Source organism: Anas acuta, chromosome 1 (assembly GCF_963932015.1).
Source record: "Anas acuta chromosome 1, bAnaAcu1.1, whole genome shotgun sequence".
Taxonomy (NCBI): domain Eukaryota; kingdom Metazoa; phylum Chordata; class Aves; order Anseriformes; family Anatidae; genus Anas; species Anas acuta.
Window position 1 is genome coordinate 14711077 of NC_088979.1, and position 26831 is coordinate 14737907.

General features: G+C 40.5%; 1 protein-coding gene across 2 annotated transcripts; it reads right to left on the reverse strand.

Annotated features, from left to right (window-relative positions):
• Positions 1 to 873: 873 nt before the first annotated feature.
• TMEM123 (transmembrane protein 123) lies at positions 874 to 18972 on the reverse strand. 2 transcript variants are annotated; one of them, XM_068670031.1, is made up of 6 exons: positions 18813 to 18971; positions 13584 to 13661; positions 11240 to 11311; positions 6605 to 6775; positions 5134 to 5290; positions 874 to 2870 (listed from the first exon to the last, which is right to left on the reverse strand). In XM_068670031.1, the coding sequence occupies exons 1-6, from the start codon at positions 18868 to 18870 to the stop codon at positions 2846 to 2848; spliced, it is 561 nt and encodes a 186-aa protein (XP_068526132.1). In that variant the 5' UTR covers positions 18871 to 18971; the 3' UTR covers positions 874 to 2845. The 2 variants fall into 2 exon arrangements, with proteins under 2 accessions (XP_068526132.1, XP_068526141.1); XM_068670040.1 differs by lacking the exon at positions 11240 to 11311 and having other exon boundaries at positions 18813 to 18972.
• Between the last annotated feature and the right edge of the window lie 7859 nt (positions 18973 to 26831).

The following is a 26831-nucleotide window of genomic DNA, read 5'->3' on the forward strand; positions in this document are numbered from 1 at the left end:
TTACCAGATAAACTCTAGCTTAGTTCAGGAATGGAAAGATGCCAACGACAGTGTAAGTATACCTAGAGAAGGGGAAAGTAGCATTTATGCTAAAAGGTTTGTTACATAAAATAAGTATGTGCAGATGATAGACTTATGAAGGAATTTAGATAAACTAATCACTGGGGCAGGGGAGAGACTTCCATAAGGAAATTGTGTAATGTATCTTATAATAGGGATTATGGCCCAGTTACCTGGGATGGTGGTAGACTTCTGTTATGTTTGCCTAAAAATTCCAGACTGCTGTACCAAATCCTTTGAAATACTCTTTCCTTGCAAAAATAAGAAGTGATAACGATCAATTAACGTAATCAAGGTTACCAGATGCTAAGTTACTCTTTCAGTTATTACATACAGTTGACCCCTCTAGAGTATAGCTAAATTCAAATCCTCTGCTTGTTCCACCCCTGTTGAACAACCTCTGGGACTGAGACCTAAGTAAATACTTGGTTGAGTTATGGAGTATTGAAAAACTGTCCTATTCATTCCCCTTCCAAGTCACATACATCATTTATTGTTGGAAAGCAAATGCAACGTTATAGGTAAGACTTACCAATTGTACCTCACTTTGTCTAGTATCCAAATACCTCGAAGGAAGTGAAGTTTTATATTTGCACTGATGCCTCTGAAACTTTAAGCAAATAATTTTTGCTTTATTGTAGTAGTGAAATTACAAAATGGACTACATGTGATTGGGCTGGACAAAAATGTCATGGTTCCAGTATTCTATCATTTAAAAGTCTATACAGTGAATATATCTTACTCAATTGTTATGACTGTGGAAATGCTAATAAGTTTTCTATAATTTTTTATAAAAATAAAATCCAACTGAGATTTATATAGTAACTTCAAAGATTTCACTTTATTTATTCATCTGTACAACAGAGGTGAGACAATCCCATTAATAGAGTTGAATTTAATTCTCTTAATTTCCACAAAGTAAAGAATGGCAGAGTGATAACAATTGTTTCCAAACTATTCAAGTTAAAAAAACCAAAAAAACAAAAAAACACACACCCCAAACAAGGCAATTAATTAAAAAAGAAAATAATTACAGAAGTTACTTCAAGTCACTCCTCTGCTATATCACAATAAAAAACAAAACAAAACAGCCATACAACCCCCACTTCAAGTATGGCTGGTACTACTCATAAACCATGGCTTGCTGGACTTGATTGTGCCTCAGACAAAAGCTTTAGTACTCCATATAATAAAAGAAAAGAAAATCCATCCACCCATTTTAGCATGGTTAGCAAGTGTAAGAATCAATGTTTGAAAAAAAATAAAATAAAAATCAGTCTGTGCCAGAGCTGTAGTTCTACTTCCCCAGTGTTGTTGTAACCCTGACCACCAACAGCTCCCTTCATGACCTTCTTCAGGTATCACCACCTCCCTTCCGGGCACTGCACGATGGATGTGTGTGTTCCAGCAGTGACCAGGGCAGCAAAGTCCCACTGCACCAACCCTGATCTCCAGGGAGAGGTCTACAAATGGAGCCTGAACAGGACCCAACAATTTGTTGGTGCTGTAGAAGAGATGCAGAAGTGTTTCTTGATACTCATTCTACTTTTCCTTACACCAGTGTAAATCAGGAGCCCATCTACTGAAGGGGGCAGTTTTACCTCAGTGTAAATACGAAAGTAATATGGAAACAGCATCAGCTGTCTTGTGCGTGACTTCCAGCGTAACCTGGAACTTCATTCAGAGCTTTCTGGGAGATGTGCTGCTGCCTTCCATGCAGTTTTGACCAGGCAGCTGTACATGGGTTCAGCAGTACCAAATTCAGCAAATAGTTCTAAAAATGCAGATTATATTCTTCTAAAATAATATCCTACAGATTTTCCATTTCTGTGTGATTTCCAATGCTTATCAAATGCTAAAACATTGTATGCAGCTCTCTTATAATAACAAAAAACCTACAAGTGAAGTGATTGCTACATTTAACTTAAAAAACAATCTTAACAAGAATTCTTGCATTTAAGATGGGAACAATTCTGAGTTAATCTTCAGAACAACACTAGGACATGCTATAAAGAAGAAGCTATAGATTGCATAGTCTTTTTAAAAATTATTATTAATAATAAGGATCCATTCATAAAAAGGGGTTGTGAACAGGTATCCAGTCTGTCTGTTGTTCCTGCAGCTAGTTTCATTGTGTAGCCTGTTAAGTGAAGTCTCTACAGGTCACTGTGAGCTAATGACTGAAGTTTAAATTCTTACCGCTTTTTATACAACTAGCAAACCATGTCCCTTTACTATCCTAGTAAAAATTAACCAAATTGTTCAAAACCCCAATTTTCCAAATTAAAGGTCACATCAAATTTCAAAATAAATACAATTTAATGTAAAACACTAGGAAAAAATATTTTACTTGCCTATTCCTGGTCTTAAAGGCAATCTGTCCTATTTAAGCTACTATATCCATTATGGAACACAATGGATTTATTGGGCTATGTGAGAAATAGTTGAACTTGAAATGGCAATGATGTGATCTGCTGTGCTAGTAATTAGCCATTTCAGAGCCTTGTGTGTGTACCTGCAAACAACTCAATATGTGTGTTTCTTTAAATTTGGTTACAAATACTGGAAAAAGAAAATACTTTCTCTAAAAAGTGCTGAGTTCCTCTTGTTGTTATCAAAACCAATGTAAGAAAATCAGGACACTTAGGGGATTCTCAACATTTTGCAGGATCAAACCCACAGTTTTAGAGATGGCGATCATGTTTATGAAATAAACTCTTTCCAGAAGTAAGTTAAGACAGGTGTGATAGGACGGGCTTCCATTACTGTCTTCCCTGAAGTCTCTTTAAATGATGGCATCGTGTTCATCACTGTAATAGAAACACAATAATTAATGTTCTACAGTACAAGCATCAGTCAACGTAAGAAACAGCCAAGCAGTTGCTGCTAAGAAGGATATTCTGTGAACAAAGGCCATCTTGCTGAGAAGGCCTAAGTACATATTAGTCTGGAGTTAGAGGCCTCTCTGAGCCAAGTCAGAATCTGAAAGAACTTAATTGTGTCAACACTCCTCAAGTCTTATTTACTTGAATGAAATATGGAAGTATTAATAGTTCCAGATCAGGATAAAAATGCCCAGTGAACAACTATCTTACCTGTAACCAGCCATAACAGCTAATCAAAAACAGCTTACAAGGTCAGCTTTAAGTTCCTTTGTTTTAAAGATACTGTTCATCTGAATTCTACAATACCTATGCAGTTCTGGGCACCACAGTATAAAAAGGACATGAAACTGTTGGAGAGTGTCCAGAGGAGGGCTACGAAGATGGTGAAAGGCCTGGAGGGGAAGACGTACGAGGAACGGCTGAGGGCACTGGGCCTGTTCAGCCTGGAGAAGAGGAGGCTGAGGGGAGACCTCATCGCAGTCTACAACTTCCTCGTAAGGGGGTGTCGAGAGGCAGGAGACCTTTTCTCCATTAACACCAGCGACAGGACCCGCGGGAACGGAGTTAAGCTGAGGCAGGGGAAGTTTAGGCTGGACATCAGGAAGGGGTTCTTCACAGAGAGAGTGGTTGCACACTGGAACAGGCTCCCCAGGGAAGTGGTCACTGCACTGAGCCTGACTGAATTTAAGAAGAGATTGGACTGTGCACTTAGTCACATGGTCTGAACTTGGGTAGACCTGTGCGGTGTCAAGAGTTGGACTTGATGATCCTTAAGGGTCCCTTCCAACTCAGGATATTCTATGATTCTATGATTCTATTCAAACACTACTGTGGGTAAACATGCACAGTGGGGACTTCTGCTGGGTGTTAATGGCAAATGAGGTAGTCCTGCAGCTCTACAACAATTAATTTTTGTTAATCACTTGAAGCTGATAAGCCAATATGGTTCAATCAAAATTCATTAATTCGTTCATTGCAAAAGAAGTGAGATACAATGTGAAGTCTGTACAGAAATGTGTTTTGCTCTGAGAAGTGAATGCCGTACAGGAGAGGAAAGAAGTAGCTCAACAAGGACAAACCATGCTCAAGACAAGAACACCCCCAACCTCCTTTCACAAGTCAGCTTCCTGGATGAAACTAGTTGTCATACACTTAATTTAAACTACCTGGGAAAACACCTAGAGAAAACGTTTACAATTGTGGTTTTCCATTTGTAGGCTGTATGCTGTCAGGCAACTTCTACAGGATCTAAAAGTAAAGCAAGCTGGCTCTCAGCAGGTTTGTATCTGCTCTGTTGGACTTATGCTACACAGGGGAAGAGTCAGTGGACTGCAGCTTGCAGAAAGCTGAAAGTCACTGGTGCACATGAAATGAACAAGCGACCTTAGGTAGGATCTAGCCCATACTTTTTGACGTACACTTCTCTATCTGAGGCTCTTATCTGCCCTCATAGTGGATGAATACAAACATGCACAGGTACGTTGACTCATCTAGCAGATTTTAAGTGCCCACTTCAGGGTAATAGGAATGATTTGATAGATGCAGATGCTTATATTCTGTTAGAATGAATTCTATCTCATTCCACAGACTTGTGAAGCGTACTTAAAATCACATTCAGCGCATACAATTTTATCAACTGGTTTCTGGAGATCAGAACATGATAACACAAAAATACAGGTTAGAAATCAACCAGCTGTCCTGGCTATATTGTGAAATGAGGCAATGTATTCATATTCATGTATTGACAACAATCAAACATTGTGCTTTAAAAACAAGAATAATAGCACTATTGCAGTTGCACATTTTCTGTGATAAACAAGTTAATTGCTTCAACAGTGGTGGCTTAAGAAAGTGGAATATTAAATGTCTGGGGTGGTGGTGGGGTGGTGAAGGTAAATCATTTAAAAAAGTGTCAGGAAGAATCAGAAGTCCAGCAAATATAGCAAACATCTCAAAAATATCATTGTAAACAACACAGGGAGCAGAAGCTGGCAGAAGTATTTACAGTGCTAGCAAATCATTAGGATGAAAGTACGCATGCATTTCTTACATATATGTATATATCCTTAAAATAAAATTAAAAAAATAAATATATATATATATATATATATATATATATAAAAGATGACAGGGAAAAAACACACATAAGAGTCATAAATTGACTAGAAACAACTTCTCTGAAACTTACATGGTTCTGTACTGAATGCCTCTTCTGGAGTGGTATGTTTTGCAACCAATGTAGAGAATGATTAGGACACCAAGCGTCAGCACAATGCCACCTACAAAACTGCCCACGTCAAATCTGGATGTTTTTTTGTCTATGACAGTCTCAGATTTTGATGTGGCTGAAAGAAGAAAACAAAAGTCACTTTTTACAAATTTTGTTTCAAGGGACTCCTTTGTCTCCTGCATTCCCCAGATGACTGACATGTCATATAAAGACCCAGTTGGACAAATTTAATGTAGGCCAACTGGCAAGGTACCAGCCAAGCACACTGAAACCTAGAGCTAAGTTTTTAAGTGCCAAATTCTGGTGACACAGAAGCAGCTGGTCCAACTGCTTCCTCTCTCTGAAAGACTGATTGCCACTTCTCTCCCAACTCTCTCTTCCCCTGCTTTTTCCTCCTTCCATGCATGCATCTCCTGCCCTTCTTACACACCAGTTCTAGTGTTTTTCAGGCTCTGTAATTTAACTTGCTAAGTTTGTCCTGAAATTACCCAGCAGAAAAGGAAGTTGGTTTTAGTCAGAGGAACATACCGGGTCAGCCTACAGAAGGACCAGCAAACACCAACTCATTCAGCATAGTTAACTGGTGGGAGTAAAATATTTTAGTGGTGATGAACGGATTGTTTTACCATGTCTCATGGGTATGCATCCTACATGAGATTCCCTTGAAGATCAAATATTGGCATACATATCATGACCTTCAATAAGCCCTAGTAGTTTCCATGTGAAAACTGATTTTATTTGCCACCAAAATACCCATTTTGTACCAGTTTGTATTCAGTAGAAGGAGCATTACATGGCTAACAAAGATATGCTGACAGCTCCACCTACCCAATAATGATTCACTCATAAGGCAACAGTGAACTCTACAGGTACTGTTTTTGTATTCATGGGTACTGTAAAACTGAATTTTGCAACTTTCACATGAAGTGTAACTCATTCATAGTCATACCCTGTCCTCCATTAGGGATAAAATTTGTTACATTACTACAAATGGGGCCAACAGAGCTCAGTCTCTCTACCAAGCCAGCACAGGTTGGCTGCGAGGGATGAAGTAGTAGAGATGAGTTTGTGTAAACTGTAGAAGAGAGAATACAAGAAATACAGAATTTGCACTCAGAAGCCTAGTGCAAAGCCTCATAAAAAACAGGCTTTCTCCTAACATCACTAGTCTCCTCACTGTGATGCTGGTTCAGACTAATTGCATTGCTTCTTCTTAAATACATCAGGTCACTCAGGGTAAGTTTTATTGAGTACATGGAGTGTTCAGAGGAACATTGCTGTGACCAGCTAAATAAAATGTCACTCTTGCTTTTCAGCATGCAAATATATTATTTCTTTGCGACACTACTGCAAAACTAACAGCTCCAGAATTGTGCAACATGTCAACACGTATACAAACCTTCAAGAGCTTCTTGAGGTGTGAGCTCACCTGTTACAGAAGTGAGAGGAATCTTGGAAGTGGTCACCGTAATATTGAGATGTGAAGATGTGGCTGATGAAGTTGTAGTTGAAGTTGTTGTCCGGCTGGTACTGGATGTCTGAGTAGTCACAGTGGTGGACATCGTGGTGTTGGTGGGCTGGCTGGCATTGGCAGGTGCACCTGGAAATTGTTATTTTTGATATCACTCAGAAAAATATATAAAAATAACTGTATACTCATTGAATTACACACCATTTGTCACACCCACATAAAATGACAGGGTAACAATGAAACAATCATTCCATGTATATCCAGGCTTGCACACAGACCCTTCACTTACACACTTCCTTTAGAAAGGCCTAACTCCCAGTTTGCAGGGCTCAAGGTCAGGAATGGTTTTAAGGAAAAGCTGTAAATAAAACCTGGATAATATCCAATAACTTTTAAAAGCATCAAATCTTTTGGGTAACGCTGTTCAATTCCATAGAATCGCTCCTAACTTAGAATATTTCAAAATGTCATAAAATTCTGAATCAAGAAATAATTTTCCAATTTTCCAGGTAACTAAGCTTTTCTGTAAGAGCAGATTTTGCATGGAAACACCAAATTTTATCAATGATTTAATCTTTAATTTAGTTCTGATTAAAAGACTGGCTTTACTAAGGCTGCCTGTATTTTAAACTTAGCAGAGAGAATTCCGTATGTATGTTAAAACTTAAGGCTCAAAATGTATGTAGGTTGAAATTTAAAGTTCAAAAGGTTTTCCACAGATGGTAAAAGTTCAACTAAATTAACTCTGGTAGCTTGTATCACTTACTTAATAGCAGCCTATATTGCCATGGTTAAAACAGAGGACTGGAATGCTGTTTCACAAGTTTGGCTGACACTTAACGTCTTTAACTTTTATTCTGCTTTTACCTAATATTTCCCCTTCCTATTTCACCTAAAGCAGTAATGAACTGTTCAGAACAAAATTACCAGGAGGCAAAATGCAAGAGTAATAATAGAGGAGGTCGATATTTATAGCAAAATCATTAGAACCTTGATAGAAGGCAGAATAATCTTAAGAATAATTACTTACTTTTCTAAGAAGGAAGAAACAAGAAACATGAGCCTCTTCTGTAACTAAAATTTCTCTAAGCAGACAACATGAGGAAATAGCTTTTATGTATGAAGGAATTTTAAGGGGAAAAAACTCTATTTGCACTGTCTACTGCTGTATTATTTCTACAACCTCATACAATCTGGATTCATTTTCATTATGGGAATTCAAATGGCCAATGACACCTGTGTATTCTTGAAATTGTCTAATAGTAGAACACTTGAATAAAGGTAGTTTCATCTCAAATCCACTGTAAACCTGATATTCAGTTTTACAGCATCTGAAATGTTTCTCAACAATGAAACACTGAGACAATGTAAGCATTCAGAAAGGCAAAGCATCATGTATGCCTGTTCATTTAACGTTAAAACTACTGAAACAGCCCAACACAATCCCCACAGTAAATGTTATTTATTTTCTTGTCCTTTGATGTTATTATTGTATTTTGCCATGACCCTGGGAAACACTTTTGAAATAAATATTAATTGAGACGGAACATATGAAGTACCACACTTACGTGCTTACCTTGTTACAATTAGGAAATTCAGTTCCTCTATGAAGCATGTGTAAAATACATCAGATAAAATTCAGGGCACATTTTAATACTGGCAGGCAAGCTCCCCAAATGTACAATGATATATAAATATCAAATGGTTCCTCATTGTAAGAAATAAGTAAGATATGGACGTCTATATGGAAACCATCTACAGTCATAGGAGATGAAATCACACCTGGCCACTACATTCTTAATATAAAGAGACACCTACAGTGAAGAAAGTCTAATCTGAATGCAAGTGTCAATCAATAACAATTTGGGTTTTTTGAGACACGATTTCTGAGTGTCAAACTGGCTCGTGTTTCTGAGTAACATAATGGCTCATATGGCTAGATGAGGCTCTTGGCAATCTGCTCCAGTGGGTGGCATCCCTGCCCATGGCAGGGGGTTGGAACTGGGTGATTTTAAGGTCCATTCTACCACAAGCTAATCTATGATTCTGTGATAATAGTTCCAGGTGTATCATTATTGAATGCTATTACACAAAGATGGTACTTACTCCTTGTGCATTAAATTACCCTAAAGAAAACAAGAGGCAGTGCAAAAAACATCCAAACAGCTATCATGAGGAAGTTTAGCAAGTTTGCATATTACCTTCTCCCCCTTTCTTATTCATGATCGTTTTTCCTTACTTTATCAAGATTACAGAACTTGGTGATGTAACTTCTATATTAAAAGTAAAGCCTAGTTAACCTTCTACAGATTTATCTTTCACGATGTATTTAGTGCCAGTCACTTCAGAACATCAGTGGGAGGCCTTCAGAGGCACGTGGGGAATTTGGGAAGCTGATATGAATTGGACACCAATCTGTTCTTCTTTGTCTTTGAGAAATCTTAGCCATGCTATTTTACCAACAGAGGTAAGATGAAAGAACATTCACTAAGAACATCTGTCCTTTTATCTTTTATTTCCCTAATTACTTTTCCCCCCAGAAGACCAGCTGGGCTTAATTGAACATGCTAAATAAACCCAGGCTGCATGAGTTAATTTTTATTATTTAAAAAGGATGCATGCCAGTAATATAGTTCAGGTTTATGAAGCTTTATTTTAAGAGACAGGTATTTTACTTTGTAAGCTACCTGTGTTTAAAGAAGTTATCTTATATGCATCCATCAAACTATCCGTACAGTGTGTAATTCTTAGCACCACGCAATACACCATGTGTATTCTAACTCAACAGGGAAGAGCACAACTAACTGCTCAAACTGCATAAACATTGTGCTAACACACAGAATAATTATTACTGATCATCATAAAATAAGTATTTCCTTCCACAGAAGATGTTTTTTCTGAAGAATGAGATTTTCACTGCTGCCATGGAAAAAAAAAAAACACAAACAAAACAAAAGAACAAAGCAAAGACTAAGCAAAAATCTCTGAAGTTTCTAACAAACAAACAAAAAGACAAAAACATTGAAGGATGTGAATTGTAAACCAGGTGAAGCAAGACATGGCTGTCTGTTAGGTTGGTACTGTGCCTAATAGTGCAGGGCTCAGGACTCTTTTTACTATTATTATCTATACATAATAAACCTCAAACCTCTGCAAAAAGCCCACAGTCAGAGCTGGCGTGCAGGGTGGATTAAACACCTGTGTTTAACATTGGCTTTGCACATGGGGAAGGCCCTAAGGCAACAAAGGGATTACAAAAATCTCTCCTCTCCACTTTCCAAGCTAGGCATGCTTAAACTGGTACATTGCAGGCGATGGAATGAGAAACTTCCTTGCTACACAAAGCTCTTTGCAAAGATTATTTTTTCCCTGATGAGTATTTTATTCTTAAATGAATTGCAAACAAATCATGGTAGCTCAGAGGTCATCTGGAGACTGCGGATGCACAAAGTGAGAGTTGTACTGGAAATGCAGTGATTTAGCTGGGACCTTATGATCAGCATAAAACTCTACAAATACACAAGGTATTTTAGAGTAGGCACAACATTTCTGCCCTACTTTCACCTGGCTGTTAGCACAAAGGGGACTTGGTGTATGCACAAAACTAGCTTTCCTTTTCTTCTCTCAGATACAACCTTTTATCTGTGCATCACAGACTGAATGACTGCATAACATTAATTCTTGCCCAGTCTTTACCGATGTGGTGAAATATGCCTGCTCAAGCTCTTCCAGAAAAACATTTTCTTAATTTCCATTTTTAATAATCTCACATTAACATAGGCAAAGGTTGGAATACTGCAAATCCAAGTGGATGAACTGCTTGTGTCTCAGGTTAAACATCTGCTTTCAAACTCTAGTAATTGATCTAATAAAGTTTCTTATTTCTAAAAATATGTGTTTTGTAAACACATTGTGTTGGAGCACCAGAATTGCAACAGCGTTGAGAAATTATTTTTACCTACAGTTCTTTTGCCAAGGTGTGAAGGTAAGATGGTAGTGCTAGAACAGTACAAAAATACTGTGACAGACTGTCCCCGATCTGCTGCTCATGTCTAGCTTGAATTCCAGTGTTTCGTGCTATGAGCTCTACGAAGACTAGTTTCTATTTGTATAAGATGCCATGAGTCTTAACTAAAAGGAAACGGAGCCTTAAAACTCAAGTCCCAGTGCCTTCATTATGCCCTAACTCTATTTACTATAAAATATCATAAGCAGATATGCGCTGTTTACATAACAACACACTCAGTTTTACTACATGAAAATGGAAGAAGTTTGCTTGGAGACAAAGAATAAGCATTAAAAAAGAGCATTCCTTTCAACTCTTCCCTGAAACTTTATTTTTTGATTCCTGTTACTCTGTGGCACTGCAACTGTCATGGCTTCTACCCACAAAGCATGCAATCTAAACTTTAAAAATAGTATAGTTTCATCTTAGACTTGTTTTACATGCTGGCTCCCAGTCTTCTAAAATTATAATGCCTCTCTCAAATACCCACTTTTGATGGATATTCCTTTGAAATTTGGTACGGTTTGGGGATAGTTTTGGAGCTATCTTCTAGATGCATAGGAAAGGCCAGATGAACAAACACATACCTGTTGTATTTGATGTAGAAGTAGGTTGTGTGGATGGTATAGGAGAGAGCCTGGATGAATTGCCGTTATTCTCTTCAAGGACAAAAGAAAACAAGAAAAGAAATATCATTCATTTTCATTTTTAACTTACTGTAATTAGGGTACTCACATCACAATGCTATCCTTTACGTTTGCAGGCTCTGAGTGGGAACAGAGCAGAGTGCATTCTGCCTCAAACCAGATTATTTTTTTCCCTCTAAAGAATGCTTACAGACTTCAGTGCAGCAAGAACATATTTACATTGTATGTACAGCAGTTCTCAAATACTCTGTGATCTGAATTCTTTGCATCTCATTCTCTTTGCTCTCTTCCATTTTCACATTATGGTCTAATCCAGCTTTTGTAACTGCCATGTTGTCACTGACTCTCTTGACCTACTCAGGTGTCGTGTCTTCTCTAGCTTTTATTAATCTGTTTCAGTTCCTTTTCCTGTCCTCCAATCTTTTATTTCATTTTGTTTCATCTCTATTACAAACTGGGCTCATATTGGAACATACTGTAGTTGTGTTACACAGGGATGGACTGACGCCCAGTGAAGCAGCCTTCTGTGAGCTTATGCAGTCTCTGCACAAAAAGGCTCCTGTGAATGCATCTATTTCAACAGACTTTTAAAGCATAAACAGTTTTAATGTTTTTCTCCTTCCCTCCTTTTTTTCCACTTCTGCTTTTCCAGTTCTCTTTTTTCTCCTTCCCACTCACGCTACTTCAGTTTCTGAGGCACCCTAACACTCTCTATTCAGTCCTCATTCCTGCGTCCCTCTTCAAAATTAGTCAAAAGGTTAATGCTCTCTTCAAAATTAGTCAAAAGGTTAATGCTCTCCCGCCTAGCAATGATTTTCTGGGCTGTTCTTGAATTCCCATTCCTGAGAGAGTCACTGCTCATCCCTCCCTCCCTCCGGTTCTGCACTGTTGCCTATGTCTGTTCCATGATTACTGTTTTCTCTGAAGTAACTGGTTTCTTACAGCACCCCCCACATTGCAAGTGTTATGTAACTAGCAGCAGCTCTGCGGCTTTTCATCATGGCTGGAAAATACAGAAAATAATAGTAACAAGAGCAACTGCCATCAGAATCAAGCAACAGGCATAACTCTTTTGAAAGAATCTCCTGTTCTTAACACCAAAGTCTGCTTTAGAACAGTTTTGTCAACCCTCTTTGCAATTGCACACATTATGAGTGTGTTCAGGTTTACGAGCACCAATTTATACCTTTGTATCATCTACCAAAATGGAGGAGAAAAAAAAAAAAAAGAAAAGAAAAAAGTAGAGAATGATTTCATTGCTTTTTCCTTGTTATAATCATAGCCAACTAGCCCCAATGTTAAGTACTAAACCCACAACTTGTATACTGAGGTATCTGGGATTCTAGGTTGCAGATTTAATTGCCTTTGAGAACCAGTCTGTGATTGTACAATTACGAACACATTCTTTCTTGTATATGTTGATTTTTCTATCAGTATAAGCCATGGATATGCCTGGGGCTAAACCTTTCCCACACTGGCCCAACACTGAAGCCAGAACACAGCTTTGGGTTTTCCCCAGGTTTTGAGTGCTTGCTTCTGCAACCTTGGGAACACATCTGGATGTGGACTGCATGCTCATACAGGTGAAAAGAAGCCGTGTAGATTACCTAGAATTTGGGCGTGAGTCAGTGATGCAATTAATACAATGACAAAGTGAGTCAACGAGCAGAGTATTGGCTATTCATCTCACTTGTTAGCCAACAGCAAATGAGACAAGCAAAGGAATACAGAGTAAAAACGACCCAAGGAAAAATCCCTTTTGCATGGGTGGCTTAAACATCATACATTGCTTAAAGCCATGCACCTTAATGCAGAAAAATGAGATCACGTTATGAAATAAACACATGCTTTAGCAACAAGCTCAAGCACAGTGGACCCAGAATCCGCTTTGATGTTAAAAAAAAATTAAATGAGCAAATGCCTTGCCTTTTTCTCAGCAGAACTGATGTCAACAGCCTAGAAGAATTCTTGACCTGGTTCTCCTCTTTTTAACTGTAAATTGGTGTTGGCAGATATTTCTAGTTCTGCACATACAATTTTCCCACTTAATTTCAACTCTCTCTGGTAAGGAGTAACATCCTGTTGCTCTGGGGTACCTAAGACCATGAGAACTGACTTTTAGTTGTCCTGGAATGGATGTGATTATCAGACTACCTCCCTCCTGCCCAACAGCCGTTCATGAATCAATAAAGGATCACCTATTACAAGGCAGTTTCAGACATACAGTGATGCATATTTTCTCAATGCTACTGAAAAGTAGAAACAGAAGTGCCAGGAGTATTACCTTGCTCCGTAGAGTGTGAAGTCTCATTAAGGGTTGCATTACTGATGGTTGTGTTTGTCCCTCCATTGGTATCTTCAACTTAAAAACAAACAAACAAACAAAAAAAAGTGGTTTAGTTTAAGTGTTTTATTACCATGAAGAGAAAAAAAAGAAATTAGTATGTAGTATAGCAACTGTTGTTTGCTTTGGGCATCTACACGACTAAACTACTGTGGACAGGAGTTAGGTAATGACGATATAAACGAACAGTACCACAACAGCTTGCTCTTAGCACGTTAAAAATGACAGCCGCACTACCCAACCATAAGATCAGCTGGAACTCCTTCCCATCCTCAGTTTTATCTTCCCCATCATCATCATCCCAAGTTCTCTTCTTCCTTGAGATGCAAGGAGACCGAAAGAAGCAAGAGGTAGAAAGTCAGGCACCTTCCTTCAGTAACAACACATGATCTGCATCGCCTACAGCAGAAGGAAGAGAACTCCATTAACACCAGCGACAGGACCCGCGGGAACGGGGTTAAGCTGAGGCAGGGGAAGTTTAGACTTGACATCAGGAGGGGGTTCTTCACAGAGAGAGTGGTTGCACACTGGAACAGGCTCCCCAGGGAAGTGGTCACTGCACCGAGCCTGACTGAATTTAAGAAGAGATTGGACTGTGCACTTAGTCACATGGTCTGAACTTTTGGGTAGACCTGTGTGGTGTCAAGAGTTGGACTTGATGATCCTTAAGGGTCCCTTCCAACTCAGGATATTCTATGATTCTCAGGTAAACCTTCTCCTCTAAAGCCTGTAAGGCTTTTGCCTGCAGATGAGTGCTTGCTCTGCCCCTGCGTGGACAACATGGTGAGATAACTCCACTACGAAGCTGCGTTGCTGAGTTTGGTACTAACAGCATGTTAATGAGTGTTTGTAAGGTTAGGAGTGGGAGAGAGACGGATCACATTTGCCAGTGAAATATCATCATACCCTGAAGACTGAGGCCTGTTTAGTCTGTCCTCAGGCCTGGTCCTACACACAAGTAGCAAGATTAAAACACAAACCATGCAGAAGGCAGTGCCTGGCATTCCCACACTCGCAAGAGGACCAGCTGCAGATCCTGCCTTTGCACAGGGGTGTCTAGTTTTGATCACTTCAGACAATCTCATGTTACAAGCAAGCAAATAACTGGAACTAAATATCCCAGAAATAGGGCATTTCGTAGTAGTTACAAAACCTTCGTCAAGAAACAACTCGGAACAGTAAAGTTGGTGAGTACAAGTAATAAACCACTCATTGTATCTTATCACCGTGGCAGCAAGACTGAGGGCAGCGTTGCAAGATGCATTAGAATATTTAATTACAAAGTTTAGGGAAAAACACCATGCAGCCCCCTGGTTTTATGGAAGACAGGTAAGCTAAGCTTTGCCAGGAAGGTCCCAATCCTGCAGAACGTGACCCCTACCAGAGCCAGGGCCCTCACATACCAAGACATCTTCATACGGGGTACTGCAGAACCACAGACCACACTGGAACACGTGGCAGTGAATGGGACAGGTGAGAAAAAGCTGAAAACACCACCATGTCTGAACTGTTCTGTATCCCCAAACCGTGGTTTTGGGATCAGAGCTGTGTGTATCACCCTGGGGGGGCAGGAGACTTCACCCAGGGGGACTGGAAGGACATCCAGTGTTACAGCCAAGGGAAAAGCAGCACGTCCTTCTGCACAGTGATGGCTCCAATGACAGTCAGCAGCTCTCATTCATGACAACAGACTGCACTGTGCAACTGGTCCAAAGCAGAGCAACAAGGGTATCTGGGGTCACCAGGAGCAGAACTGCAAGGGTTAGATGGCTTGAGAGACTCACATGCACATGCATTTGCTTGAGGACAGGAAGGAAGGGGGAAGATAGCTGGCAGACAGCTGCAGCGTGGAAGACTACACACACGCAGAGATAAAGCTCGCTGGGTCACAGGATTAGCTGCAATGTTGGGGCTAGAAATCTTGGGTACAGAAAATCTGCCGATACTTGCTTCTACCACGATCCAAAGGAGAAAAAAGAGAAGTTCCTCACTTTTCATGGCGTAACATAACTGAACCAAGGAAATACCCGATTTAAACAATGCACCAAACGCTCCAAATACCAGAAAAGGTCATGGAAAGGGGATCGGCAGCATTTTTGTCAGACAGCTCTGTGCTTTCCTCTCTTCAAGGTTGGGCACAGATGGAGCTACAAACATAACTGCTTGTGGCTGGCTGGGGCACAGCTGAAAGCGAGCGTGCTTCCTGTGAAACACACAGCACAGTTAGCTACAACAAGCACTTTCAGGGCCTCTCTGTGGTTTTGTTGGTATAATGCATAAGATGTCATGAGCTTGAGACAATTTGGATAAACAAACTTCCAAAAGGGCAAAATCACTCGAGTTCCTCTGGCTTTATGGCACGAATACAGCTTCCAGGAGTGGTGCTCGGACACGAGAACTGAACACAGCGGCAGATACAAGGTAAATGTGAAAATACACAAAAAAAATTTAAGTTGACTTTATTTTACCATATCCTGAAAAAAAAAAAAAAAATCAGCACAGTGGGTAACTCCCATTAACCCTTAATGTTAGAAATCTGCAGTCTCCAGCTGAGGCATGCACCAAATCACTGCTCTCTGTAGACAAAACCTGGTAGAAGATGCACACACGAATGGGTGGCATTGCTCATTCCATTCCCAGTACAGACAAAGGACAATCTGCCCACTCTGACACTCACATACATTTCTAAGGATTCACAGGCTTTCCATCCAGCCCAACCAAACCTAGTGCTGTACAAAGATGTTGGAATACAATTCACATTTTTTCTAAGCACAACTTCACTTTCATTTTGAGGACATTTTGAGAGTCATCTACTAAATTGTGCCTGGGAACCTTTTCTTTTCACACTGGACACCAAGCAGGTAAGTAGGTGAGTTTTATGTCTAAACAGTTCCGCTTTTGTTAGTTTAAAAATGACAACAAAGTACAGAGGCACTGACAGAGCACGGTCTATCAGAAAAATTCTTGGCTTGCACAGTAGCCTCTAAGCAATCCAAATGGGTAAAAGTCAAGGTCCTGGACTGGTTAAAGCAGAAACATGAATGTGGCCAGCCCCCTGACAGTCCCTACCATTAGGATTCTCCTTCTTCCCAGTGGGAACAGATCAAACTCAAATTCTGAAAAGTAAAACAAGGACAATCTCCAGTCTCAAATCTATTGCAACATCAGCTAGGCAGTTTTGACAAACTATAAATCCAAACCCCTGGTGATATCCAGAAACTCCATATTTCTTTTCCCTTTAGCTCAACAAGGTCTTTTTCTGTCTAAGTGGTCTTGACCTAGCAAGGTTATTGCTTCAGCCTGTGACAATGATCAGGCAGGATTATCTCTGCAACTCTTTGGACGTGTTCTCATGTCTAACATTGTGAAGTTATCTCACAGTCTTGCAAAGGAAAGCATGTATACCATTACACAGATGCTTAAAGAAACAGCAGGGACGAAAGTAACTGATTCTCAACCTCAGTCCATTTGAGACTGAAAAACACTTTAACCTATTGCTGCCACCCAAGGATCTAAGAGAAGAATGGAGATGCACTGAAATAAAAACGCCATGCCCATTTTCAGGTCTGGAGACTGCTGCTGCCACTCTTTTCTGGTGTCATGAGCAGTTTTGTTCACAAGTAAGCTCAGAGGAGATGCTGAAGATCTTTTCTGAATGAGTAGGAAGGGGGTGGGCTCCCTGCACAGGAGCATCAGTTCTCCGTACTCTGTAAGATGTCATGAAACCAACTGGATTTTTTATAATAATGGGGAGGAATTTTCTAGACCATACTATTTTGGTAAATGTTTCTTCCACTGACTTGACACACAGAAATAAACTTTCTAGCAGAGTAAAAGAACAGCATTATATTGAAATAACCAGTTTGCCCAACAGTCTTGACTGGAATGAGGACAAATCTACTGCCACCTTCTCATATCACACCAACCCTTGCTGAAACCAACACAGACCTCAGCAGGAGTTTCTGGAAGTTGCTGAATATGTGGGCAGAATAAAAAGATCCAGAAATAATTACAAAAAATACTGAACAACATAGCAAAGCATACCGTGTAAGTGCTGTTCTGTGACTAACCGAAAATGCAAGCTTAGGTGAATGATGCATTTTTCACTTTTGTCTGAACGTGAAATCTGTACTTCAACGTGTTATATTAAGGAACAGACCTAGACTACACGCATCAGAGCCTGACCCAAACGTAGCTGTTATTTAATCAAGTGTATCCATACATACTGATAAATAATAACTTCTCAGGGGCTGCCTGGCTCACCCTACAGCAGTCACCTCAATAGTGGTGACATTGAGCTGAACCTAGAAGGGCACAGTTTCTCTCACCAGGTCGTAAGTGGAACCTACGCAACAAACTCAAGTATAAAAGGACTAAAGTTAGCCTGCCTAAAGTTAGATGAGACCAACCCTGCCACAGGAGACAGCACTGACTGTATGTGGGGTTAAACCAGCATACAGAACCAGGAAGCAGCACAATAAAGGACAGATCAGGCCAATCTCCTATCTAATGAAATGGCAGTCTATCTTTGTGAAATGGAGGCCATAATCTCAGCAAAGCCGTAAACAGATTACAAGTAAGTTTCGGTTAAAAAAAAAAAAAAAGTGTAAAAAAGAAATTTTATTTATTTATTTATTTAGGGCAAGAACGTTATTTTGTTCAAGTTAATTTTGGTACCCATCTGTCGGCTTACGTACTTCTGAAAACTGTGAAGCACTGCACGAGGCGTTTCAGTTTTTGGAAAAGGCGATGCTGGCAGCTCGGACTGTTGTCTCTCTCTTTTTATTCGAGTGCCTTCTGACAATTGCCGCCTGAATGCCGCCTTTCACCACCACAAAACAAGAAGCTGAGCGTTTAGGAGCGCCAGCCACCGGGCAGGGACGCACTGCTGCCGCGCGGGACAGAAACCCACCGAAACCCACCACCTGTCCCAAAAGCAAAGCCCAAACTCTCCCGAAGCCACCCAAAACCGCTCGCCACGATGTCATCGTGCCTCAGAGAGGGGCAGGACAGGGGGGCACCCTCCCAGCGCGGCGCAACACACCCGGGGCACCGCGACCCCCCCGGGCCACCCTGAGGCAGAGCGGGGCGCGGTGCTCCCCGGCTTTCCCCAACCCATCCCCGCAGCCTCCAGCTCCCTGCTCCCGTCCTCCCGCGGATGCTACTCACAGGAACCGGGGGCGACAAGCAGCAGCAGCACGCAGGCAGCACAGCCCCAGAGCCACATGGCCGCGGAGAGAGCCGGGGGGCGGCAGCGGGCTCAGCACGCCAGGCGCTGCCGGGGCCGGGCCGGGGCGGGGCGGGGCGAGGGGCGGCGGCCATTACAGGGCGCCCCGCCCGGCCCTGCCTCAGCGCTGGGCATGGGAGCGGGTTGGGGGCTGTGGTGGTTTGGGGTTGGTGTGGGGGTGGTGTGGGGGGTGCTGAGAGAGGAGCTGAGAGAGGAGCTGAGAGAGGAGCTGAGAGAGGAGCTGAGAGAGGAGAGGAAAGAGGGGAGTGGCCTTTCACGGTGCTAGAGTAATAGTGCTGTGAGTCTGTGAGTGGTAGGGGAAGCAGGAGCTGAGTGCTAGGAGTGCTACATGCGTGTCTTTCAGTTATTGATATAAATAAATGCCTTTTCTGTGTGTTGTTTTAATAACTCTCGAGTCTCAGTGGTGAACTTGGGTCTTCCTCTGCTGTTGGTAATGCCTGTCTCAATAATGTCTACTCGTTGGTCTTCTCCGCAGCTTACTGTGCTTCTTCCTAATGCGACTGCCTGGCTGCTCGCAGTGGGTAACAGGGTACAGGTCACCCATCGTACAGACTGATCGTTTTTAATGCAGTTCTGTAACCTGAGTGGAGGCCACAGAGCTATCCTAAAATTTCCCTACATACCTGAAAAAGTTTTACACATCGTTAACAACAAAGCTACAAAATTGACTGCAAGGGCCATAAAGTAAAAGAACTGTTCATGTCTGCTACCATGTACGTTTTCTTGCATGCTACTAACGTAAGGTTGGTGTCAGACACTGTAAAGGAAATTTATGAATGTGTTCTTAAGTATCAAAACAGCTAGAAAAGCCTTCATTAAAGGAAAAACAACTGTGTGCTGCTACAAATTGCATTCTAAAAAGCTGGAGAAAAATACTTTCAATGTGGGTGGTTGTAGCATCCTCATCAAGGTCACAGGAGGATGTTTAGCATGCATCACTACATTTATGTTCCCTGTGGCACAAAGATATTTGCATGCCAAGCCAAAGAGAGAAAGGGACTGGCCTCAGAGCAGAAAGGCAGGTGGTGACATTGTACCGAGGCATAGACCTGGGTCACTTCCTTATGACGGAGTTACCCTTTCACAACCATTTTGTCTGTAAGTCTCAGCAAGAGAGTGGTAAACTAAAATGTTGAATAAAGGCCTTGCATTTGGTGAAAGTAGATGATATGTGTTACACTTTGGGCATTTTCTTATGTCTTTGTTTTGCGTTGCTTCCCATGTAGTTCTCCTGAATGAGGCAACTGAAGAGCAACGTGAACCTTTTGCCTGTGAATTTTCTGAAATGATTCTCCAAAGCTTTTCTTTATCTTGGCAGTAGGAATAACAACTGCTGCTAGCCTAACTCCAGTAAAGCTAATAATACGTATGTTATGAAGTATAAGGGCTTGTGGTTATAGAAGCAAAGCTTGTAATAAGAGTTTTTTATTAATCTAACATGTATTTAGAGGATAAAGGTATTAATTATGTAAGTTCTCCTTCAGCTCTTGCACAACTCTGGCAAACATCAGGCTTAGAAGAGACTGGAAACAACTTATTTTGGGACTAGCCTAATTAACATTGCTCAACTTGTGTATCTGCAGGAGAAGAGTAGTCAAAATACACAGAACAAAAAGAAGTCATAGACTTGTGGCAGACAGAAACATAACTCTGGTAGAAGCGATGAGTTAGCAGGAACTGAGATGTGCTGAAAAGTAGCATGAGCTCTGCTGTGTAAAGACAGAGAAGGTGGAAAACTTGGTGTTTGTCATTTTGGCTTGATCCAGCTCCATGTGATGTTCATAGTCCTGTGGGAAGTGATTTTCTGACAATATATCCGGGGGTAGCTGAGAGCTGTTCATGTGCTGAGAAGAAAGAAAAGTTCTGGGAAAATCTAGTGAAAGTTACCATCTTCTTTTGGTACATGGTGTAATAAATGATTTCTCATCTAGATTCCCAAGTAAAAATAGGTGAGGGTTTTCTTTTTTTCTCTTCCTACATTTGTATGTGGTATTCCATGTCAGGGAGCAGTAAGAACAGGACTAGCCCTAGTGTAAGTGACGGGTGCCATGGGTGACCGCGGCACAGGCAGGACCTGAGCAGGGTGGTTCCAGGTGGTCAGCCCTGGTCTCAGATGAGCCAAGGTGATGAGCCTGATCCAGGGAGCCCAGCTGGGAATGGCAGGAGGTGGCTCAAAAACAAAGCTATGACATAGGTCTAAGGTCAGAGCAGGGGACAGGGCAGAACATAATGCTGTCCCCCTTGTCAGTCACTAAGGGTGGCTGGGGACAGGCACAGCTATCAGGTAGGTCTAGCAAGGACTGATGGCCCAGGCCTGAGTTGGAAGGTGATGCTCATGGGTGACTGAGCAGAGGGCATGTGGATGGAATTTCCAGGCGAGGCTGGTCAGGGTTTGTTGGTATCAGTTAAGGATCAGTAGTGCACTCATGGCCCTGATGTTCAGGCAGGTGTGGAACAACATTCCATAGGCTGTCATCTCTCCTTGTCACAGCTGTCTTCCTCTCAAGATCTTTGAGTAATATCAATAGTGCACTTTCCTCTTACGTAGCAGTTTTTCCATGCAGATCAGAAAACTTTATGAAAATCAAGTGTGGTAGACTTCTTAATTTGACTATTTGGTTTACAGTGAAAGCTCACAGATGCTTTGGTGGTGAGTGGGAGCTTAAGATAGGTAACTTCTCGCTGCTGTGTTGCGACAGAAACATGGGGTTGTTGGCTAAGCACAATGCAGCCACCTTACGGAGGTGATGCCACAACTGATTGTAAGGATGTAAAACAGCAAATTATATTCAAAACCTTGGACTCAGTATTTATTCGATGAAAGCTTTATGACCACTGTAGTTTTCCTACATCTCATAGAGTGTCATCTCTCCTGGTTAACATACTTAATCAGCTGTCTTCCTCTCTCACAATGCTTGAGTAATACTAATTTAGGTTACACCCAGAACAGTCATTCACAGCATGTACTTAGTTTGATGTCTGCTGTGTCTGGATCCGACATGTACGAGCTTTTATTCCCCACCCCCAAAGGTGTTATTCCAAACATAATAGATGACACCGTGCTTTACAAATCCTGTTGCTTTTATATTCTGAGATGTCAGAGTGACCTTGCTAGCTCAGCAAAGTGTTTCTATTTACGAAAATACAGGAATATGCAACATGTTTTGCTGAACTACTGGCAAGAGTAACTTTAATTCATGCTTCTTGGTGTTACAAATGTTGCACTTAAGCTCTGTTGAAATCTACTTCTTAAGTGAGGTAAGAACCAAGGTAGACAAAACTATTTAATCAGTGTTAGCCAATCTGCATTTGCTTGTGTTTCTTCATTCATACTTCTTAAAGAGTAAGGGATATTGTTCTTAATTATTATTCATCAATTATTATTGATGCTATCAGGATTAGCTATATTTTGTTGAGCCGCAGCTCCCACACGAAGCACCAGCACACTCTGAATGAAAACACATTCCCTTGAGCTCTCTGTTGGTTTAGGAGTGAACAACTGTGATGAAAACAAACCATAATGCAACTATTTCAGTCAGAAAGATCTGTACACATCATTGTTTGAAAAGCCTTTTACTCCATGAAATTTATATTCCTGGACAGCCTTAAATTTTCCAAGCCACGCAGCGGATTATTCATCACTGTGTTATATTCAGTATAAGTATGAACCTCCTGCTGGCTTTTCTGTTCTGCAAACTCTATGGTGCTATCTCATATATGGATTTCTGTACTAAAACTACATTGTTATACCTATGTGGATCCTGTGCCTGGCAGTTAGCTTTGCACTCAGGTCCTGATGCAGGACCTTCATCTATGGATCCTTTCAACCAGGGATCTGGTACAGGTGCGTGGAGCCTGCTATAGAGGGTGCTCGGGAGCCTTGCTTATGTATTACCAGGAACATGGGAACCACACCTGTTTAGTTCTTATCCACTTTTTGCTGTTGTTTTAAATATTGATGAGTAAGATACTGACTACAACAGCTAGCTTCCTCTTGTATAATGTACTGGGTTATCAGAAGGAAAACACTTCCACTCATAACTGATGGGTAATTTCAACGGTAAAAATACATCATGTAGAGCAGTTTTTCTGTACAGATCACAGCACTTTATAAAACTCAAATGTAGCAGACACCTTATTTTGACTATTCAGTTTAAAGTGAAAGCTCACGGATACTTTGGTGGTGAGTGGGAGTCTAAGAGAGGTAACTTCTCCCTGCTGTGCTGTGACGGAAGCAGGGGATTGTTGGCTAAGTGCACTGCAGCCACCTACAGAGGGGATGCCACAACTGTCTCTAATGACATAAACAGGAAATATTAAAAATAAATACATGTAACTGAAGCTTCAGGTGAATTTCAGTGTAGTAGGTGATTTTGGAACCTGGCCAGATTGGTGGAATTGAGGAACAGCTAAGAACAGCCCTTGGTGCAACTGTACTTTGGTTCCACACTGTCCTGGATGGGGAGGTTTAACTACCTGGCATGGACAATGATGCTTCCTTCTGTTTTGGGCAGGTGCCTCTTGAGCATGTCTGTCCTACAGCTGGTTAAAACTAACCCCACCTGGCTTCTGGGATCTGTTTCACACTTGGACACAGATGTGCGTCTACATAGATGGAAAGAGAGGGAGTGTATCAGGTTTACCTGGTAAGGTTTTGGTAGTGGGCGGCTGCACAGGTGGCCTCTGTGAGCAGAGCCCAGCAGCTGCCCCATGTCAGATCAGATCCAGCTCCAGCAGGCTCCAAAAGGGACCTGCTGCTGGCCAGGGCTGAGCCATGAGCGACACTGGTTGGGCCTCTGGGAGAGCAGATTGAAGGAAGGGAAAAACCTGCCTAATTAGCCAGAAGCAACAGAAGCCATGCAATTTGTAAAACAAAACAAAACAATTAAAAAAAAAAAAAAAAAAACAACAACAATATTAAGAGTAGCCTTTTAAAATTTAATGTCTAAAATTCAGTCTGAGTATTGGAGCCTCAGTTTAGAGTGCTATGAAAAAAAAAAAAGGCAAGAAAAAATGCCTCAAGCATCCTCATCTCTTCACAGACTGAACGAGAGGACTAGATACTGACCACATCTGAAAGTCAGTGCTTTCATGACCTAACTGAAAATCAGTCAAAGTTCCTTTTTGCTGAATGGGTTTCATAATTTTAGAAATTCTAGCAAGTCATAGTTTCCTCTTGATGTGGGAGAAAGATCTATGGGGAAGTTCTTTTTCCCCTGAATTAGAGCTATTTACAGTACATTAACCTTCTGGAAACATGGGAAGGATAGGCAATATGACACGTGATTGTACCAAGATATGTTTGAACGTACAAAAAAAATTTCCTTGTAAATATTTTAAAATATAGAATAAAAATGCCAGGAAGTGTTGTTTTTATTATCAATATTATAGGCTAAACTTTATTCTGTGTTGTCTGTATTAAATCCAGGATGACTTTTATAAATCTTACTGGAGTCTTTCTGGGCTTACATTGATGTGATTCAGGGATTAATTTGTCTGTCTCTGTTTTGGTCAGATGGTTTCTATTTGGTACTCCCATGAAATATAATTGTTTTCTTTTCTCATTTTGATGATAATCTCATGATACATATACTGTCATATGCTTATGTTTCTAGATAAACCTTAAAAATACATTTCTAATCACAGCTTCTGAGAAACTGGCTGTACTCCCTCACAGAATTTACTGTTGTGTGGTATTTGTCAAGAGACTAATATATCCAAATGCTTTTCCTTCTTATTCCAGTAAGTGGAATTCTGGACCAGAGTACTTTACATGTTAAGGGAGTCCATCATGCTTTTGTAAGTGATGTTTGAAAGATAAATATGGAAATAAAGGGGTCCCTCAAAACATTTTAAATCAGCATTGATTTGATGCAATTCAAGCAGTAATATTTTACTAAAAGAGGGACTGTTGCCAGGAAGCATTCAGTCCAGCGGAGTGAGGCTGCTAACAATGGGCATCCATTGCCAGAAGTGTCCTGATTTTCTCATAAATCTGTTGGTTTGCCTTTGCACTATTACAGCATTGTGAGATAAAAAGGGCCTGAGCCCTCGTTGTGGTCTCTGTGGGTCTTGTGTGACTGCTGCTGTTGCAAGGAGTATTTCACTCTTCTGTATTTGTACCGGGGCTGGGGCTGCCAGCTCTCAGGGGTGCCTGCTTGTGCTCAACAGTTCATTCTTGGCTGCTTGTGTCATGTTCAGGAAAAGGAGGATGCTAGTGCTCTCTTTGTTTCCATTACACATTCACACAGGCCTGTTATGAACATGCTGTTATGTTAATTTTTATGAAACAGATGTTCCAGAAAGTTAAATATGATCACCATATAAAACTAAACACGTGAAGAGATCCTGGTTCCAGAGACACTAACCTGACCTCATAGCAAATGTGCTGGAAAATGAATGCCATCAAGGACATTCACTGAGTAGAAATCTCAAGATTAAAATGAAACAAAAAATAATTCGAAATAGAGACAGGAGTGTGCAAAATGCACTTCAATAAAAATGATGCTTTTTTATATTTCTATATATGGCATGTTCTGTAAAACAATACAGTATCTTTCTTTCCACGATTCTTTCTTTATACAATTTTTTTTTGTATCTGATTTTATACAATACATTATCTTTCTTTATACAATACAGTATCTTTCTTTCCACAGCTGAATACTGTGATGATCATGGCAATGATTTCTACCTTTTATTTTATTTTGAGCAATCATATATAGATTTGAGGAAATAGTAAATAATAAATCGTTAAAATTAAATAATAATGAAGTAAGAGTAGGTTGTTTTTATAATGTTTAATACAAAGAAATGAGGCAAGTATCTTTCACTGATGTCAGAGTCCTAAGGAGCTGGCTAGCTTCAAAGGGGTGTGCTGGTCATGGCAGCTGTTTGCTTTGGGATGCTCTTTGCTTAATATGGCAAAGTCTCCCCGATCCTGCTTTTGGACGCTTTTTGCACTCATCCTAGTGACATAAATCCTGATTCCAAACTACTTTGGTCCAGAGCTCTTGTTATCTCAAACTTACTATGAACCGTAGCATGTATCATTTCACAAGTCGTCATGCCCTTCCCTTTAAAGAGTAAAAAGCAAGAGTATTTCATAGTACAATTTTGAAACATGACTAATATTGATCATGATAGATTTTTTTTAACAATATTCTTATGTTAAACCAATATTTCTTCTTGACTCTTTGAGGAGCATGAGGATGTCACACTTGGCTTTGCAGACACAACTTCTATGCACTTTCTTTATAAGCATTGACATTTTTGTGAGAGGTCTGGCTCAAAAAATCAGAGCAGAGGGAAACAATGGCACATATGTTAAATCACCAATGAATTTAAGACTCTGAGTCTCTTATAGACAATATTCTAATTCTGTACGTTAGCTCCATCTTATTATCTGATTAGTGGACTTATTAGTTCAAATAGCAACAAAAAGATCTGTAGAAAGGCAGCAAATGAGATCCCACTCCATAGGAATTAAAAGAGCACTGTGCTGGCTTTCATGGCATGGCCGACCCCAGAGACATCTGGATCACAATAAAATGGTTTATATACATTGGTTAAACTAAGATTCTACCATGACTTTGAGATGTTATTAAGGTATCATTAAGACACCAGTACAGTATTATTATTATTGATTTGGACCTACAATTGGCTGAGAAGCTGAGGTTCTTAAAAAAAATCAAAACAAAACATAATGAAATATTGGGACGCTCACACAGGACATTTCCATACTGCTCTCTGGCTGGATGCCCTGTTTGAAAACTGTTATGCTCCTGTGGTCTTAGAGCACCTTCTGATTGTCTTCTGACTCCTTGTACATCAGTGTGTGCTCACCCATAACAATATATAGATTTATATAGAGATTCTTCTGTACATATACATACGAGTATGCAATTATGCATACATATTTTAATAGATACACTTTAGATATG

Bases quoted from the DNA above. Each gene is read 5' to 3' on its own strand.
- TMEM123 (XM_068670031.1), bottom strand. From the start codon at position 18,870: ATGTGGCTCTGGGGCTGTGCTGCCTGCGTGCTGCTGCTGCTTGTCGCC. The intron at 11,312-13,583 runs GTAATACTCCTG...TTGTCCTTGAAG, and splicing joins TTCACACTCTACGGAGCAAG to AGAATAACGGCAATTCATCC. The intron at 2,871-5,133 runs GTAAGTTTCAGA...TTTCTATTACAG, and splicing joins GGCATTCAGTACAGAACCAT to TGATGAACACGATGCCATCA.